The 17472-nt window shown below is 34.8% G+C and overlaps 1 protein-coding gene across 14 annotated transcripts in view; it reads right to left on the bottom strand.

The window, feature by feature from the left end:
- ADGRL2 (adhesion G protein-coupled receptor L2) overlaps positions 1 to 17472 on the bottom strand; it is a 206292-nt gene that overhangs the window by 52219 nt on the left and 136601 nt on the right. For all 14 annotated transcript variants that reach the window (XM_062191614.1, XM_062191619.1, XM_062191617.1 and 11 more), the window contains exon 4: positions 4458 to 4567. In XM_062191614.1, coding sequence (XP_062047598.1) covers positions 4458 to 4567 — 110 coding nt within the window. The remainder of the gene's footprint in view (positions 1 to 4457; positions 4568 to 17472) is intronic.

The following is a 17472-nucleotide window of genomic DNA, read 5'->3' as shown; positions in this document are numbered from 1 at the left end:
ACCATAAAAAGCAAGCCTCCTCTCAGGACTATATAGATCTCCCTTCAGCCCCAATAGGGAGTTTGAAGGGTGGAGTCAGTTAGGACCTTTCTTCCCCACTAAGAACTAGTAAATTTACTTATTTCAACTTAAATATACTTCATATAATAAAATTCTTATTCAACTATCTATATCATACATCTCAAACTTGTAATACTAAGTCTATTAAAGAAAAGTAAGCAAAATACATACAAGAGAAAAGCAAGCACAGTAGGCAAGGAGAAAAAGGAAGAAAGAATTATGGTTAGCTTATTATGACATTTTCTACCATCATTAATTTACACAGAAAGCAAGCTAGCATGCAACAATAATCATACCAAGCATTCAAAGCAAATACCTTGACTCCACAGACCCCATAAAGGTAAATGCTTTCATAAAACAAACCTGATTAGTAGAATTATATGAGAAAAAAAAAACCTACAAATTTAAAGAAATGGATTATGTAGTTACGAAGGGTGCTATATGAGACCTTGTAAGTATTCTAATAATCACAAACCATAAAATAGTGTTTGACTGCCTTTGAAGTATGTTGCCTGAATTTCATAAAATGACCAGACTGACATCTCTGTTTCTCCACCTTCCCTTATATAAAATGCATTAGAGTGTTAATACTGTATCTCCAAACTGATTATTCAAAGACAGCAAGTATAGTGCACATTTCATTGAGATCTTAGCTTGATTAATTTTTTAAATTACAATTATTCATTAAGATTAAATATTGACCTTCTGAATTATTGTTGGGAGAAACACATCACAAACACTTTAGCCACAGGAATAGAATATAACTTTCCATATTAAACCACACCCTCTCTTAACCAATTTGGACTTTTTCAACACTTTCAGGAAACATACTTTTCTATAACGTGTACTTCTGACTACCTGGTAAATTCTTACTGCCTTGGAAATAATACTTGCTTATAAACTACCAGAACTAATGTTACTCCTCAGAGAAAAGCAATATTATACCTGTTTAGAATCAGTAACAGAAGGGTATGGAAGGAAAGTGAGGATAAGAGAAATCATTAGTGTTGTAACTGCACAGACTACATTTCAGTACAGTTTTATTTTTGTTTTCCTAAGGAAAAGGATGACTTTACTGAAACAAATCAATTAAATGTAAAGGATGGGAATAATACAAAACTATGTTTACTTATTTTAAAACATGACAATGACAAATTCAATAAAAATGTATTTTTATGTTTCCCATTCACTGAAAATAACTGGATTTTATTATCGAATACTCTAAAATGATAGTGCAGTTACTGGGCAAAACATCATATAGGGAGGTCGTCATTCATTTAACATATCACCTACATTAAAGGAAAATAAAATGGGCATGAGTTGTATAAATTTTATAATACAGATGGACATCAAGAAGTAGTACCAAAATGTAAAAAATTTTAAAAATTAAATAAAATACTTGATGATGGATAAATCATGTAAGATATGTATCTTTAAAACAAAGATGTCCCTACATTATGTATTTGATGAAAACTTAAAAATACTCATCAAATCAACTAAAACTTTATCAACTAGGATATAAAAGTATAATAAAATTAATGAAATCAATACTGTTTATCACATGCCAAATACCTCAACCAATCTTGAGATTGTATAAATTAATTTCTAACAATACATTTACTTTTCTATAGACCAAACATACAATTACACGACCCACCAACATCAGTGGAGGACTATAATGGATATGCAAGACAGGTAACTAATCCAAACTAAGGACAGCCTACATACTCTGTATCTGAAGTGACACACTATTTCATTTTAAATAATCTCACATATTATTCATTAACAATGGTTTAGTCCACAGTAATGGCCACTGCTTTTCTCAGTCAATATAACTTATAGTCAATATGGTATAATTCTTACAATGATAATCTTAAAAAAAGGGTACAAATAAGGATGAAAAATTACAATCTAGTAACTCTCCTTTGTCCTCCAAGATTATTAGGGTTTCTTTTAAATATACATGCAAGCAATTCCTAACACACTGTCAACTACAAAGGATGCCCAGTATACATACATTTTTGACAGAGGCATTCATTACCTGAACAAAAACAAACATCACATATAACATATGTGACTGTTTATAAACACACTGAACTAAACCAAGTAACAACATTTGTAATGTTCTCTGTTGAATAAATCCATTATAAAAATTTCAGAGGTCATGAAAATTTCTGAAACTTTTATTTATAGGATGAAACAATTTGGGAGACATATATAATCTGGAGGATTTGCTATGAGAGTCAAGTGGTAAGAAATAATAAATGTTATCTGATGGTGACAATTTTTATCAAGTAAAGTGTAAGAGGGATGTGTAAGTGCTACAAAGTACAATATCATTTTGAAGTAAAAGGGAGGTGAAATCTAGAAGCTTAAACTAAAAGCAAGTGTAAGGAATGGATATAATGGGCAAAAGAAATAAAAGGAGAGGAAAATGAGGAAAAGAGATAAGGAAACACACAGTTCAACTAAGATTAATATAAAAAGATCTTTTGCAATTAATTCTTGTATTAGCTGAAATCAGGTAATTTATAGTGTGTCACTACTGTACGGTATATAGGAATTATAATTACTTCTATTCTTTAGCGAGGAGTTTTACAAAAAAGCCAGAGACTTATTTCTGCCTCGTGCAAACATCTAGAAAGGTAACAGCAAATTAATTACTGGGCTGCTTTTTTGTTTGTTTTAAAGGACAAAAACCAGAAAGAACAAATACTTCTCTGAGTTTGGCTATTTGCAAGTTTAGTGCACAATGTACAATACTTCTGGAGAACTGGAAAAGTAAAATTTTGAAAGTTAGACGTTCCAGAAGATATCCACATTTTCCTTTCTTAAACAGCGCAAGAAATAACTTAAGAGTCTGAAAATAATATTTGCTTAACACTGTTCTTGGTCTATAGACTAGGTTACAGGAACTGGCTCCAGAAAGACAATTCTTGGCAGCTCTGACTGATTCCATTGTTTGGGAATGGATGCTGTATTCCTTCTCTAATTTGAGGACAGAAACCACGCTGCATTCAAGTGAAAGCGACTCCGTGGAACAAAATTTTGGTTAGCTCAAAAGAATACAGTGTTCCTCTAGTGGCAAGGAGAATGATTACAAAAGCCACCAACACTACACACAGGAGAAATGATATAACGATCAGTGCTCTCAGTAGGCTTCCAATCCTACAAATGGTATAGAAAATACTGAAAACATAAAAAAGCATCCATTTCACAGGAACACAGGGACACAGAGCAGGGATGAAAAGAAAAGATAATCTGTGTTTGGCCTTTAACTGATAACACAAAAAGCCAATTTATCAAAACTGGCAGAGAGGAGATACAGAGTGCCTTCAGTGTAAAGATGTATCACTAGCACATTGAACATAGCCCGCCTATCAGAATTTGGCTGTTTGCTTTTAGAAATACTGATAGTTTGCAGTGACGAATCTGCAAGAACTAATGAACTGGTGTTTGAAATTTGTTACTTAGTGAATCCAATTTCTTTCAGGGGGAAGTGTATAAAAACTGTCACAAATCAGTAAAATTGCTGCTAGAACTTTTTAATTCAAATGCCTATTGATTAATATGATATAACAATTTTTTTCAATTAAAAAATAAAGACAATAACTATCAAACTAGCTGATGAAAACTTGTTAAAATACTCAAACTCTGACACTGTTTAAAATGTATTTTTCTTTCTACTTAAAGTACAGTATACAATTTATAAGTCTGAATTCTGAGACTGGAAGGACAGCTACATAGAAATATAGTATTAGCTGAAGCCTAGCTACTAAATTATTAATTAGATTTTAGAATGCCCTTTGTAGGATCTTAAAAAGTGGTGTTACAAAATTAAAAACAAATATATGCAAGGTTTTGTTTCATATTTCCGTCTTATTTGGCGTTAAGAGTTCATGACTGAATCTTGAAGAAATACTCCCTGAAGAATAATGCAACAAAAAGGGAAGCACTTGCCTCAGTTACTGCAATGGTAGCTTTTACCAGGCGCTAAAGTTACCACAACAGCAGGTAGCCATTCAAGTAGCTCACGATTAAAACTGAAGTCAATTCCTTCTTTAGAAAACTGTGAGCCAAACCAATTTGTCAGCAACTGGTATTGGGCAAAAGTACAGATTTCTATCTGCCCTATTGAATAGCTAATTCAAGTTTGTTTTCTGGAAAAACACTAGCCTTAAAAGCCAAACACTTAAGAACACAGACAGACACTTGGCCAGCATCACACTATGGCTTCCTTCCACACTTCATGAAGCTAATTGGAGGCCTGAGTCTGTTAGTGCTCTGCATGCATAATGGTTTTGTAGGCCATAAACATATGCTTCTTTCACATGTGTAGTCTTTCAGCATCAACGAGGAATGCTGCAGGAAGTGAAAAATATAAACTTTATACTTACTGTAAGGAACACATTCATACTGGACTTCAAGGTATTTGTATGTTCCAGGACATGGATCAGGAAATACATCTGACCCAGTAACTACTATACACTGTGTTCGATTGTTGCACCTGGAAAACAAAACAAGTCACTTGTATAACATTATCCATTTATTTTTAAAGTATATAACAGGAAACTGTTTCATACTTTCCTCAAGAAAGTAGAAGCATAATACAAAAAAGTTCAACTGCTATTTGGTTGCTCTACGTTATTAAATCATTATAAAAGTCCTATTTTCTTTATGTTGTCATAACTCTGTAACACAGGTCACATCACCATTATACATTAAGAAGGCAAGGCAAGCGTAACAGCATTATATAATAATAAATTTATTTAACAATTAAAGTATCAGATATTCTGGAGTACTTAAAATAACTGAATGATAAAACAGCACCATAAAGAATTTTGAAAAAGTTAAAAAAAAAAAAAGTTCAAAAGCCCAGCTGTTTGTACAACCAATTAAAGACAGCAGAAGGAGAATCACATTAAAAGGGGGCAGGGTAGATATCTTAAGTCATGCATTTTGGTGCCACCTGAACTCAAACCCTAGGTTGATTCTTTTGCAAGAATGGCAGAGGCTGAAAATTTTTATGGGATTAAGTAGGTAAATTCTGTCATTCAAAATATACTACAGGGAGCTTCAAATGAGTCTTAAACATTAAATAAATTATAACTACTATTAATTGCAAATATTAAACTAATGATAACCTTTATCACAGGTCTATAATAAAATATGACATTTATTTTTTTAAGAAAGCTTTTATTAAACAAATACAAATTTCACAGGTACAGCTTTAGGAATTTAGCGGTTATTCCCCCCACACCTACCCTCCCACCCCTACTCCCGGCCCATCTCCTACTCTCTCTCCCATCCCATTCTTCTTTAAGATTCATTTTTAATTATCTTTATATACAGAAGACCAACTCTATACTAAGTAAAGATTTCAACAGTTTGCCCGTTAATTCTCATAGTACAACTCATTAAGAACAGAGGTCCTACATGGGGAGTAAGTGCACGACTCCTGTTGTTGATTTAACAACTGACACCCTTATTTATGATGTCAGTGATTACTACAGGCTCTTGTCATGAGCTGCCACGGCTATGGAAGCCTTTTGAGTCCAGAAACTCTGTCAGTATTTAGACAGGGCCATGAGCAAAGAGGAAGTTCTCTCCTCCCTTCAAAGAAAAGTACCTCTTTCTTTTATGGCCCCTTGTTTCCACTGGGATCTCACTCACAGAGATCCTTCATGTAGGTCATTTTATTGCCACAGTGTCTTGGCTTTCCATGGCATTTATTTTTTAGAAACATACCATAGACAACATTTTTTCAAGAATGTGGATAATATAAATGATGCCATGTTTTCTACATCATATTTTCTTCTCATTATTATGGGTTCACTCATTTGAAGATATTTGCCAGTGGTTCACCATTTGGTATACATAAATAATTTTAAAATGAACCACAGAATTGATTTTCTATCCAAAAGTTTTATTTTTAAGAAAATATTTATTTATTTCAAAGAGTTACACAGAGAGAGACAGACAGAGAAATCTTCCATCCACTGGCTCTCTCCCCAGAAGGCCGCAATGGCCAAGGTGGACCAGGTCAAAGCCAGGAGCCAGAAGCTTCTTCTAGGTCTCCCATATGGGTAGCAGGGGCCCAAGTGCTTGGGTCATCTTCTGCTGCTTTTCCTAGGCCATTAGGAAGAAGCTAGATCAGAAATGAAGCAAGCAGGTCTTGAACTGGTGCCCATATGGGATGCCAACACTGCAGGCAGAAGTTTTACCCACTATACCACAATGCCAGCCTCATATCCAAAAATTTAAAATAGCAAGTCAATTTAAAATTTCTCATTAGGTCAATCTCTAACTTTCCAACTAACATAGAAATGTAACTCTGATGTTTCATCTTTCTTAAATTTTGCATTAATAGAGACCTCACTTCACTGCTTTTCTAGTTTATTGATCTCCCAGGAATTCTCAATCACTAACTTGCCACCCCCCCCCCCACCAAAACTAAAATCCTTTTTATTTCTTTCTTCGAGTTTATTCATACCTACAGTGATCCTCCCTTTATCTCACCCTCACATCTCTCAGAAACTAAGAAATATAAACTCCTGTGTGTTATACACCCTTTGATATACTCCCTCAGTACAAGTTTTATAATCACTCAACAACAGTCTGCTATGTTTCAAGTGCTTTTCTGTTTGAAGATTTATTTATTTATTTTGGAGGCAGAGTTACATAGGGAGAGATAGAGGTCTTCCACCTGCTGGTTCACTCCCCAAATAGCAGCAAAGGCTGGAGCTGGGCAGAACAGAAGTCAGAAGCCAGGAGCTTCATCTGGGTCTCCCACATCAGTGCGGGCAATTGGGGCAATCTTCTATTGCTTTCCCATGCCATTAGAAGAGAGCTGGATCAGAAGTGGAGTAGTCGGGGCTGGAACCAGTGCCCATATGGGATGCTGGCACCACAAGCAGAGGCTTAACCTACTATGCCACAGTGTCAGTCCCTCAAATGCTTTCAAAATACATATATTAAAGAAATCCCATGAAATAAAATTCTACTTGTGGAAAAGTTTCACTTACCCTTCCCTTTTCATATCATCAAACTATGGGACAGAAAGCAAAGGACTTTGGACCAAAATGGAGCAGGAAGTTGCTCAAAGGACTGGGGACTTTATATGATTTTTCCCAAACAAAGACTTCACGTTAAGACCAACTTTTCTTTTGGATGAGTAGAGTAACTTTGACCTTAATCTGAGAACAGAAATCTTTTCTATTTCTCAATGTCACAGGATGTTTTACAAAATATCTACAGAGATTATTATTTCTGCTCCCAATTACTCTCTTTGTTTGAATGAGGACCGACACCATAAAATGAAAAGTGTCCATTTTGCTATTTACTTTTTTTGAAGATTTATATATTTATTTGAAAGCCAGAGTTACACTGAGAAAGAAGGAGAGGCAGAAAGAGGTCTTCCATCCACTGGTTTACTCCCCAATTGGCCGCAACGGCCGGAGCTACACCGATCTGAAGCTAAGAGCCAGGAGCTTCCTACAGGTCTCCCACGTGGGTGCAGGGGCCCAAGAACTTGGGCCATCTTCTATTGTTTTCCCAGGCCATAGCAGAGAGCTGAATCAAAAGAGGAGCAGCAGGGACTAGAACTGGCGCACATATGGGATGCCAGCCCTGCAGGCGGCAGCTTTATTTGCTGTACCACAGCTCCAGCCCCGCTATTTACATTTACTGAACAACTTTCCATTCATCATCTGACCATAATTACAAGTTCAAATAATGTCAAAGGCAGTAACGATAGCACCTATGAACATATAATTATTTCTTTAAATAATCCCATTGCACAAAGAATTCACTTCAAGACAGCAAACTGTTAATGTTATATCTATAACCTTAGGTAAAACTGCAAGTAAGGCGTCATGATGGCCTTCCTACAAGTACAATTATATAGCTTTCTGAGATGTATGGCATCTAAAAACATCAAAAAATATTCATTTTACATTCATAAATTTATTTCAGAAATGTGAGAAATTAATCTGAGAAAAATTGGAATTTTGGTACTAAAACAGTAACAGCTCAGCTAGAAAATGAAGCCATTTGAAAAATTATAAGAAAATCAGAGCTTTGGATACAAGTATCTTGATTCATGGAAATGAACCTAAACTTTAGAGGACCAACTTATGGAAATAAAAATATACATTAGGGACCAGCATTGTGGCACAGCAGGTTAAAACACCACTTGTGAGGTCAGCATGGCATCCCATTTACCTTATAGGAGTACTAACTGTACCGACTGCAAATCCAGCTCCCTGCCAATACACCTGGGAAAGCAGCGGAAGACGACCCAATTTCTTGGGTCCCCCGACCCACTTGGGAGATCCAGACAGAGTTCCTGGCTCCAAGCTTTGCTCTGGCCCAGCCACAGTCATGGCAGCCATTTGGAGAGAGAGCCAAAATGGAATGTTTCTCTTCCTTTCTCTCCCTCTCTGCCTTTCAAATAAATAAAATATAAATCTTTTAAACAAAAACAGAGAAGTGGTGGGAGAGACAGACAGACACTAAGTACATTCCTTTATGAATGAAGCAAGTGGCCTTTCAAGTTTCTAATCAGAGTAAATGTGAGACACAAGGGGAACAGAAAAACCCGACATGAGCTGTAATACCAAGAAAAATCTGAAAACGTGTTAATGAAGAAGCTGTTGGTAAGACTGTTAAACTGTAAATTGCTATCATTTAAAAAGATCAGTAAAGGGAAAGTAATTACTTAGCCACAGAAGCAAAGTTAATTCCCACTAAGGGTTCAGCTTCAAGTTTTCATTCTAATGAAAATAAAAGGGCATGCTTAAGCCAAGAAAGGAAAGGCACTGGATCAGTAGTTCATATTCTCAGTGGTGGGCTCAGTTCCTGGAATGTCCCTCCTCTCCTCCCCCATAAGAAAAGATGTCTTTACCAGTAAAGGTATCATTGTCTTCACATTAAAATATCAACATGTTTTCATAACACCACATAGATCTGTATTTGCTATGCTATTAACCTACACCTTCCCTAAATGTTAAACATAAAAATTGAGTATAAATGAGAATAAGACAGAAAAGAAAAAAACAGGGTTTTCAAAATAGGTAGAACCTCAGTTAAGATTTAAAGAAGCTACAATTATTGTCCATGAAGAGAAAGATCCTAGAAATACTTTAAACACTTCAACTTTCAAATAACTGGCCTTATTCTATATTATACTTATAAACAAGAACAGAGGAGTGAGGATTTGTAAAACAATGCTTTTCAAAATGTGTTCCTGAGGCCATTAGCACTAGCACCATGTGGAAACCAGCTAGAAATGCAGATAGGCCCCACCTGAAATGAACAGATTCAGACCCTCTGAGGCAGACACAGAGCCCTCTCAGGTGAAAACAGCTCTACATCTGGGACTCACTGGGCTAAAACAAGATAGGTACAGATACTTTAGTGAGAAATAAGTACACAAAGAAGCACAATCTTTTTCTCCATAAGATGAACAAAATGAAAGTGAAATACAAAATAAGTGATGAGTTCGATTGATGCAAGAAGTAAGTAATAGTTTACAATGCTAACATTGTCTTCTTTGCTAATTTTAAGTGCAGAAATCAAGAGGTTTAATTGCTCTAATTTTGACTATCAATTCGTGCTAAGGGGAGTCTAAATAAGTACAAGTGTGTTGCATAAAACACATTTTTAACAGATAAGAGCATTACTTTTCATAAACATTTACTACTTAATGAAAATGTCTAATAATAAATAAATCTGGAAGTAAAATTTTGACAATCTTTAAAAACACTACTTTCCTTAGAAGCAGAATGTCATCAAAAATAACAAAATATGAACCACTGTAACCACTGTTTATTTTTCTTTGGCCTATTAATTAAAATAAATTTTAAAAGTGACTCAAAGGATGGCATCAATATAGTTGTTTACAGAGAGAACTCAGTGGACCTTGCAAATAATGTCTAAGCAATGTGTGGGGTATAATTCATGACTTAATACTATCCAGAAAACTAAACATAAAAGTACATAAGCACTTGGTCTCCAATTCTAAATACAATAATTTTTAATATTTCAATTGCATTTCTAAACCCTTCAAATTTGGCATATAAAGACAAAGGCCTAATCATTATTTTTCAACAACCTACCAAAAACACTAAAGTATCATTTATATGCTATTTCAATATGATTTTGGGTTACAACTTTCTGACTACCATATTAAAGATTTGTTCCTCTATTAAAGAATAGTAAACAAATGCTTTTAAAACATTATCTGTTCAAATATAAGAATAAAGTATTATTTCTAACATTAATGTTCATAAAACTTACATCTTATTCATAAAACCCATCAACCACAACAAAGAAAAATCCTAAATCCTGCTTTAGATAAAGGACATAAACCGGTTCAAATGGGGGCAAAACATTGGAATTTAAACATTATAAAACTCACGCCTATACTTTTTCTAACTTAAAACGTGAGGATGGGAGTGGGGTAGGGGTGATGGGAGTCCTTCCAGGAAGGAAGTCAAATGTTCATCTCAGGGTCCAGCACTGTGCTGAGAAGGCTAAACCTCTACCAGCAGTGCCAGCATTCTGTATGGGCACCCGTTTGAGTCCCAGCTGCTCCACTTTCAATCCAGCTCCCTGCTAATGTGCCTGGAAAAGCAGAGGAAGATGGCCCAAGAAGTTGGGCCCTTGTACCCAAACGGGAGATCGGGAAGAAGCTCCTGGCTTCGGATGGCCCAGCTCTGGAAGTTGTGGCCATCTGGGGAGTGAACCAGCAGATGGAAGTTCGCTCTCTCCTTCTCTCTATGTATCTTTGCCTTTCAAATAAATTAATGAATCTTTTAAAGAGAATGTTCATCTCTACAACTGAAGAAAAAGTAAACAGATGAATAATTTTGGAGATTAATAGCTTATTAACTTACTACCTGTATATGAGCAAATACCAATATATTTGATCAGCAAAAATTGGAATGTTCTCAAGAAAATGTATAATTGATAAATAGGCATTTTATAAAAGTATATTATTGTTAGCTTGCATACTAGTATACAGAAATTATTTGGAAACTGTCATGCCCGGATTAATAGTAGTATTTTGAAGAAACATTATTTTCCACATTTGGGACACAGTGCTTCATTACTAATAAAACATTTATGCAAACAAGCTATTAATATGTTCCTTTTCCTTAACCTTTTAAAACTGTAAGGGAAAGAAGACCCAGGGTGCACTTTACCTGTAATCTGAGAATAAATTGTGATGGAAAACAATACAGCATATTGTTCAACCCTGTTCAGAGGCAAAGTCATTTGCTAATTGGGAAGATTAGCAATTAGTGTTTAAAACGTCAAACTTTTACAATCAAAAAGAATTGCTCTTTAAAGATCCAGCTTAGCAGCTTACTTTAATTTTGAGTGCAAAGGCAATGTATTAACCTTTCAACCTTAGCTTTCTCATCTGTTGAAATGCAGTATCTTCTTTGAGGGCTGTTGGTACAGTTAAATGAGATAATACAGACAATCTGAATAATGCCTGAACAAACCCCAACAAATATGAGCGCCAACGAAAACATCAGCAGTAACAATGTCTCTAACATAAGATGGACATAGATTTGAAAACCTGAAATCAGATCTTTTACTCTTCCAGAGTTGTTTCTGCACTGCACACGTTTTTTCCTGTGTATGGCTTTAAAAATAGGCCCAACTATTCACATAAATTTGTATCCATTCCAACTCTAATCTTGAATTGTACAATGCCCAACAAATTGCTTTTACTCCTCTTTTGATTATCTCATGCTCATTATTACACTTTACCGAGTGCAAAGTATGGAGATGAGATTCCATGTGTAATCTATTGTGAGAGGTGTTTTAATCAATAGTCTTGTTCTGCTGATTAAGCAGGGGGCTTCTGTTTTGGCAAGATAACATTAGTTTCTCCAGTCATGCTCCAAAAACCATTGGGAATCTTCAGCAGATCATTAGATATGCTACAATAAAGCTTCGGTGCATTTCCTTTACTTGCTTAAATTACTTCTTCACTGTCCCATCATTCCCGTCACCAATGGCACAGCATTATTATTGTAGCTCCCCTGAAACTTACACTAGAGCTATGTCTCCAGGCCATAGGATGCCATTTTCAATTGAAGCTTCTACTCGAAAATATAAATTAAGAAAATTTCATTATCTCCTGCCAGGGGCCATTATTCACCACAGTTCTATGGAAGATTAAAAATGCAAAATTCACTGACTTGAAGAAATACTACAGCATTCAACAGAAAAGCTTGGTAAACTATAACAGAACTAAAAATTCAAGTTTGTTTAAATCTGAAATAATCTTCTAGACTTAGTCCAATTCTTTTTTTTTTTTTATTTTCAATGAAGACTGCTTCAATGATTTACTTCTTTTTGTGACTGTTTTTCTTTTGAACTTGCTACAAAATACCAGCAATAATAGGTCTACTGTTTTTCCTCCAAAGTTATATTCTGCCTTAATTATAGGTGTTTAGTTTTTGGAGATGAAATACATGCTTGGAAGGTGCCAGGGCATCTTCAGTTATATCCCATTTTAAAATGCCAAGTATAAATGGAACATTCATATGAGTATCCTAAAGAGGGTCTATCATATGAGCAGGTGAACTATATATTCTAAATGCACAGAACATTTACAACTGAATAGAACAGGAAGGATATTCAGTCTTGAGCCTTGATTATTAGATAAAAACAGAAGGTATCCCAAGAAGTAAATTTTATTCTGTTCAAGTGTACAAGTCAAAAAAAGTCAGACCCTCACCACAAAAGGGAGGAAAAAAGATTAAAGAGAAAACAAAGAAAACAGAAATCATAAATTTTTCCTGGAGATGATCATATGCCTGGCACCTAATAAGAATTCAGGAAGTGTTTCTAAATGAATGAAATAATGATGAATGGTTAACCTGGCTATTTCTGCTCATAAATAAACATGGTTAATAAAAAATACACATCATACATCTAATTCGGCTTCAACTGGCTACAGTTGAATTTCAGAGAACTCTGTCAATTTGGATGTAGTTTTGTATCATGAAAGCCAATAATAAAACACTTATGAGATAGCTCATCTATTTAAAAGGAAGCAGGAGAAAAGGATCTTTTTGCTTTGAAACACTTCTCCATTCACCAACATTACAAATGACCTAGTAGTCTAGCCACTAGAACACTTGTCTTTTTTATTCCAAATTTACAGCAATTTTTCTACACACAGCAGATAATCTTAAAATCTGAATAGGTAAGCTCCAAAGCAAACAGATTTATTCAAAGTAATTACAGGAATTGAGAGCGACAATGATGTTATGCTCCAACAGACAAGGTTGCAATCATCCTCACACATGCAAGAGCTAAACAGACAAATGCTAAATCAAACCTTTGTTTTAACTTTTAATTTCACAATGAATTTTTTTACCATGTAAAGGTTTATTCTGTAGAGGCAAGGAAAGCTGGTCTTACTTTCTTTAAATATTTATTAATGATGATTTGTGAGCTTAACTAATTGCTAGGTAAACATAACATTAGGAAGCTAAATGGTGCGTAATTAACATGGCAAAAAAGAGGTGTTATATAGTAATGCTCTCATTTGTCACATAACCATGTTCTCCTAATTTGTTTAAAAAGTTGGGTAGTTTAGAAGATTTCTAACCATCATATAGAAGTTATTTCAGCAATGTTAGGATATTATATTCCACACATTATAGAAAATTGTATTCAAGTGTTTTGAAATTACTGAAGTAAAGTTTCTACTGTACCGTAACCTAATACAATCTACTTGCATAATGATACATTCATAAACACATACCTTGAAATAATAAACACTATAATTTATATTCAATATTCAAATAGACTGGTGCTTTCAAAAGTTTTTAATACAATCCTACTTTAAAACAAATTGCAACTGATTAAACCTTTGAAATTGTAAAAAAAAAAAAAAATCAGTCTGACTGAAAAGGAATACAGCATGATGTAAGAGAAATAGCCAAAAGAGAGAGTAGAAAGAAAAAGCAAAAAACAGTTAACCTATGACAAGTCAAAAAAAAAAAAAAAAAAAAAAAGGCTTGCTAGTAAAATCCTGTGTAAATTCAAAGTCCTAGAATGTTGTATTCTCTTTTTCAGATGTTGAAAAGAGGAAGAATATAAAAATGATACCCTCCATAACCATTTTGCATCTAAATAAAACACTGTGCCAAGAATTATAACCGCAAGGTATGCATATTTTAATTTTAGTTGATTTGCATCTTAGAAACTCCAAAAAATTTCCTCAAAAATTCCACATTAATTACTAAAATAGGCATTTTGAAAAGGCAGTGATATGGTAAAAACAGCTTTCTGTGTCTTAAAGATCTTTGAAATTCCTTTCAGTTTTACTGCACCTTGCGTTCAGTTTAATGCAAAGTAGGCTTGACTCACTCAGAACCTATTAATCCAGTACAAAACCTCGTTTGCAGAAATGCACATTCAACATAAATGTACTTGCTTTTATTAGTAAAGTAAGAAGTATTTATTTGCAAAGCATGCCATTGAGACTTTCTTTCACACAGGGTCATCAGGTCTTACTATTTAATGAAAATAATCAGATAATTTAGGTGGAGATAAAAACTATAAAAGTTTGAAATGCTTAAAAAATATTGCTTCTGTGTCCAGATTTAAGACATCTGCTTTTAATTCAAAGAAATATTCAAACCTGTATCAATTAAGAGCAATTATTTATAAAAATGTTAACCTACTACAGTTTGCACTTGGAGAAACTATCACATTTTTAACAAGGGAAATGGGAAATTGCTATGGGATGTCCTAGTTAGATTAAATTAGCAAGAAACGTGTTACCTTACTATATAAAAGACACAGCGTAATAAGACATGACCTTGCAGAGCCTCGGAGCCAATCTGTGATGCTTTTCCTTCCTATAACCCTTGCTAATTATCTGCAAAGTTACAGACCCTTTTGTCGTGGGTTATTTTTCTTCAAATTGTGAGGGGATTTGGGTTTCTAAATATTTAATTAGTTTTGTTATAATATGAGACTTGTTATACACGCCAAGCATTTCGATTTCCATACTCTACTCCTTCTAATTATCCTCAGATTTAGATTGGTCATCCCGAATCTTTTCCGTTTGTAATTATTTACTTCTTAAAGATCATTCAGTGAAGAAATATTTTCACCCTTATGGCTCTTCTTTTCCACAAATGGCTTTTCTGGTCCGTTAATTACCCGCTCAGAGGATTAGAGCTGAAAATAATGTAAAAGAACCTGCAACTAAAAGGAGTTTTAGAGGGCAAAATTGAGTAAATGAGATTTGTTTTGTTGCTATTTTCAATTCACCTTAAAGATTACTCACTTGGCTTGGGTATGATTTTGATAAACAGGAAAATTATGCCAGGAAAATTTTTCTTCTGACTCCCAGGATGTTTGATGGAGCATCATTAAGATAGTTTCATAAATATCTGGATATAAAACATCTTGTCTAATTGAGAGCCAACAGAATTTCCACTTTTCAGACCTCGCTTTGATTAGAGCTTGGTGACAAATGTTCTTAAATAAATCATACTAAAAGACAGAAATAATACCACCAGACTTCTGGAAACATGGCTTTTCAAAAAACAAAAATTCTATCTATGGGGCCGGTGCTGTAAAAACCTCAGCAGTGCTGGAATTCCATATGGGCGCCGGTTCGAGTCCTAGCTACTCCACTTCCAATCCAGCTCTGTGCTATGCCCTGGGAAAGCAGAAGATGGCCCAAGTCTGTTGCAGCCAGGAGTGAGCCAGTGGACGGAAGACCTCCCTCCCTCTCTCTCTCTCTCTCTCTCTCTCTCTCTCTCTCTCTGTCTCTCCTCTAACTTTGCCTTTCAAATAAATAAATAAATCTTTAAAAATATATATCTATGCAAAAATTAAGGGCATGACTCTTTGCTATATAATTCACTCAGGAAGTTTCACTTTTTCTTTTATTAAAATGACTCCATATTGTATGAGGCAAGAAAACATTCACTATCCAAAATGAGTTTTAAATTTTTTTCCTACTCTCAAGTACTGTATTTCTTCATCAAATTTTTCAACTAACTATACTTTTTGTTATTTTTACTTTAAGGTAATTTATTTTCCTCATACAACTTCTAAAATATTTTGGTAGGAAGATACTTGATGTAGTGTGCAGATATGTGCAAAATTATATCCTTTATAAAACGGCATGGAAAATGAGTAAGCAATATCCTAATGATATGCACTGAATTAATAAATTATTGTTGGAGGGTAAGGGAATTACGTTTCTCCAAATGTTCAACAAAGTGAAAACTCTTACTCTGAAAACAAAGTGCTACATTATTTTTCTGAAAGCTATGAATCATTTTTTATTAACAATACCACTTTAAACCCCAAGAACCATTGATTTCTGGTTCCTTAGGTCATTTTCTTCCAACCCAGGAAAAATTCACCTTATCATCTACTTACTGATATTTTATCTTCATAGTCAGATTATGTCTCAACTCCCCAGGAATTTTCATATAAATATTCTGTTCTAATAGAGGTGATAACCCTTCCATCCAAAAACAATCTTTTTTAGCAACTATGTGCTAATAAATCTAAGCATAAACTATATATTAGCAACAAATACAATGGAACCAAATTAGTATTAAATTTTAGCAACCAAACCTTTGTCAAGGAAATTGCTCCTTCAAAAATAAAAATTTAAAAACCTGCTAGACTTCAGTGGGTTAGAAATGGCGGTGGAAACGAGCATGGAATTACAGCAGCTGCAATTCTGGTCCAAACCCCTCAGATGCTCCCTTTGGGCTCTTTTCTCCTATAGTTCACTCACCCTGCAACCTCAGTGTTTCTCCAAAAAATCCCTGCTTAAAGATCGCTGATTTGATATAATCCTTCATCAATGCAGGTAAGAAACTAAGGCTCAGAGATTCTGAATTAATCACCAAAACTACACCCTAGAAGAATCACTGATTCAGAGAAACCCCTCTTTCTCTCCTAAGCAGTTCTCTACTGTACCAACTGCTCCATATGCACAAGTCAGTACTGTTTTCTATAGCAGACATAATAACAGGGTTGAGAATCCGACTTAGGGGTTAAGAATCCTGTATCCCACATTAGCAAGCCTGTGTTCAGTACCTAGCTCTGGCTCCTGACTCCAGTTTCCTGCTAATGCAGGCCCTGGGAGGCAAGGATGATAGCTCAAGTGACTGAGTTTCTGCCAACCATGTGGGAGACCTGGATTGAATTCCAGGCCACGGTGGGCATCTGGAGAATAAACCAGTGGATGTGAGTTCTGTCTTGTTATCTAATAAATACATAAATAAGTAAATAATTATTAAAAGGTTACTTATTTATTTGAAAGGCAGAATGACAGAGAGAGTAAGAGATCTTCCACCTGCTGGTTCACACCGCAAATGGTCACAATGGTAGAATCTG

Source organism: Lepus europaeus, chromosome 5 (assembly GCF_033115175.1).
Source record: "Lepus europaeus isolate LE1 chromosome 5, mLepTim1.pri, whole genome shotgun sequence".
In the NCBI taxonomy this organism is placed as follows: Eukaryota; Metazoa; Chordata; class Mammalia; order Lagomorpha; family Leporidae; genus Lepus; species Lepus europaeus.
Note: the sequence above shows the minus strand (reverse complement) of the source record. Positions and strands in the feature narration are given on the sequence as shown.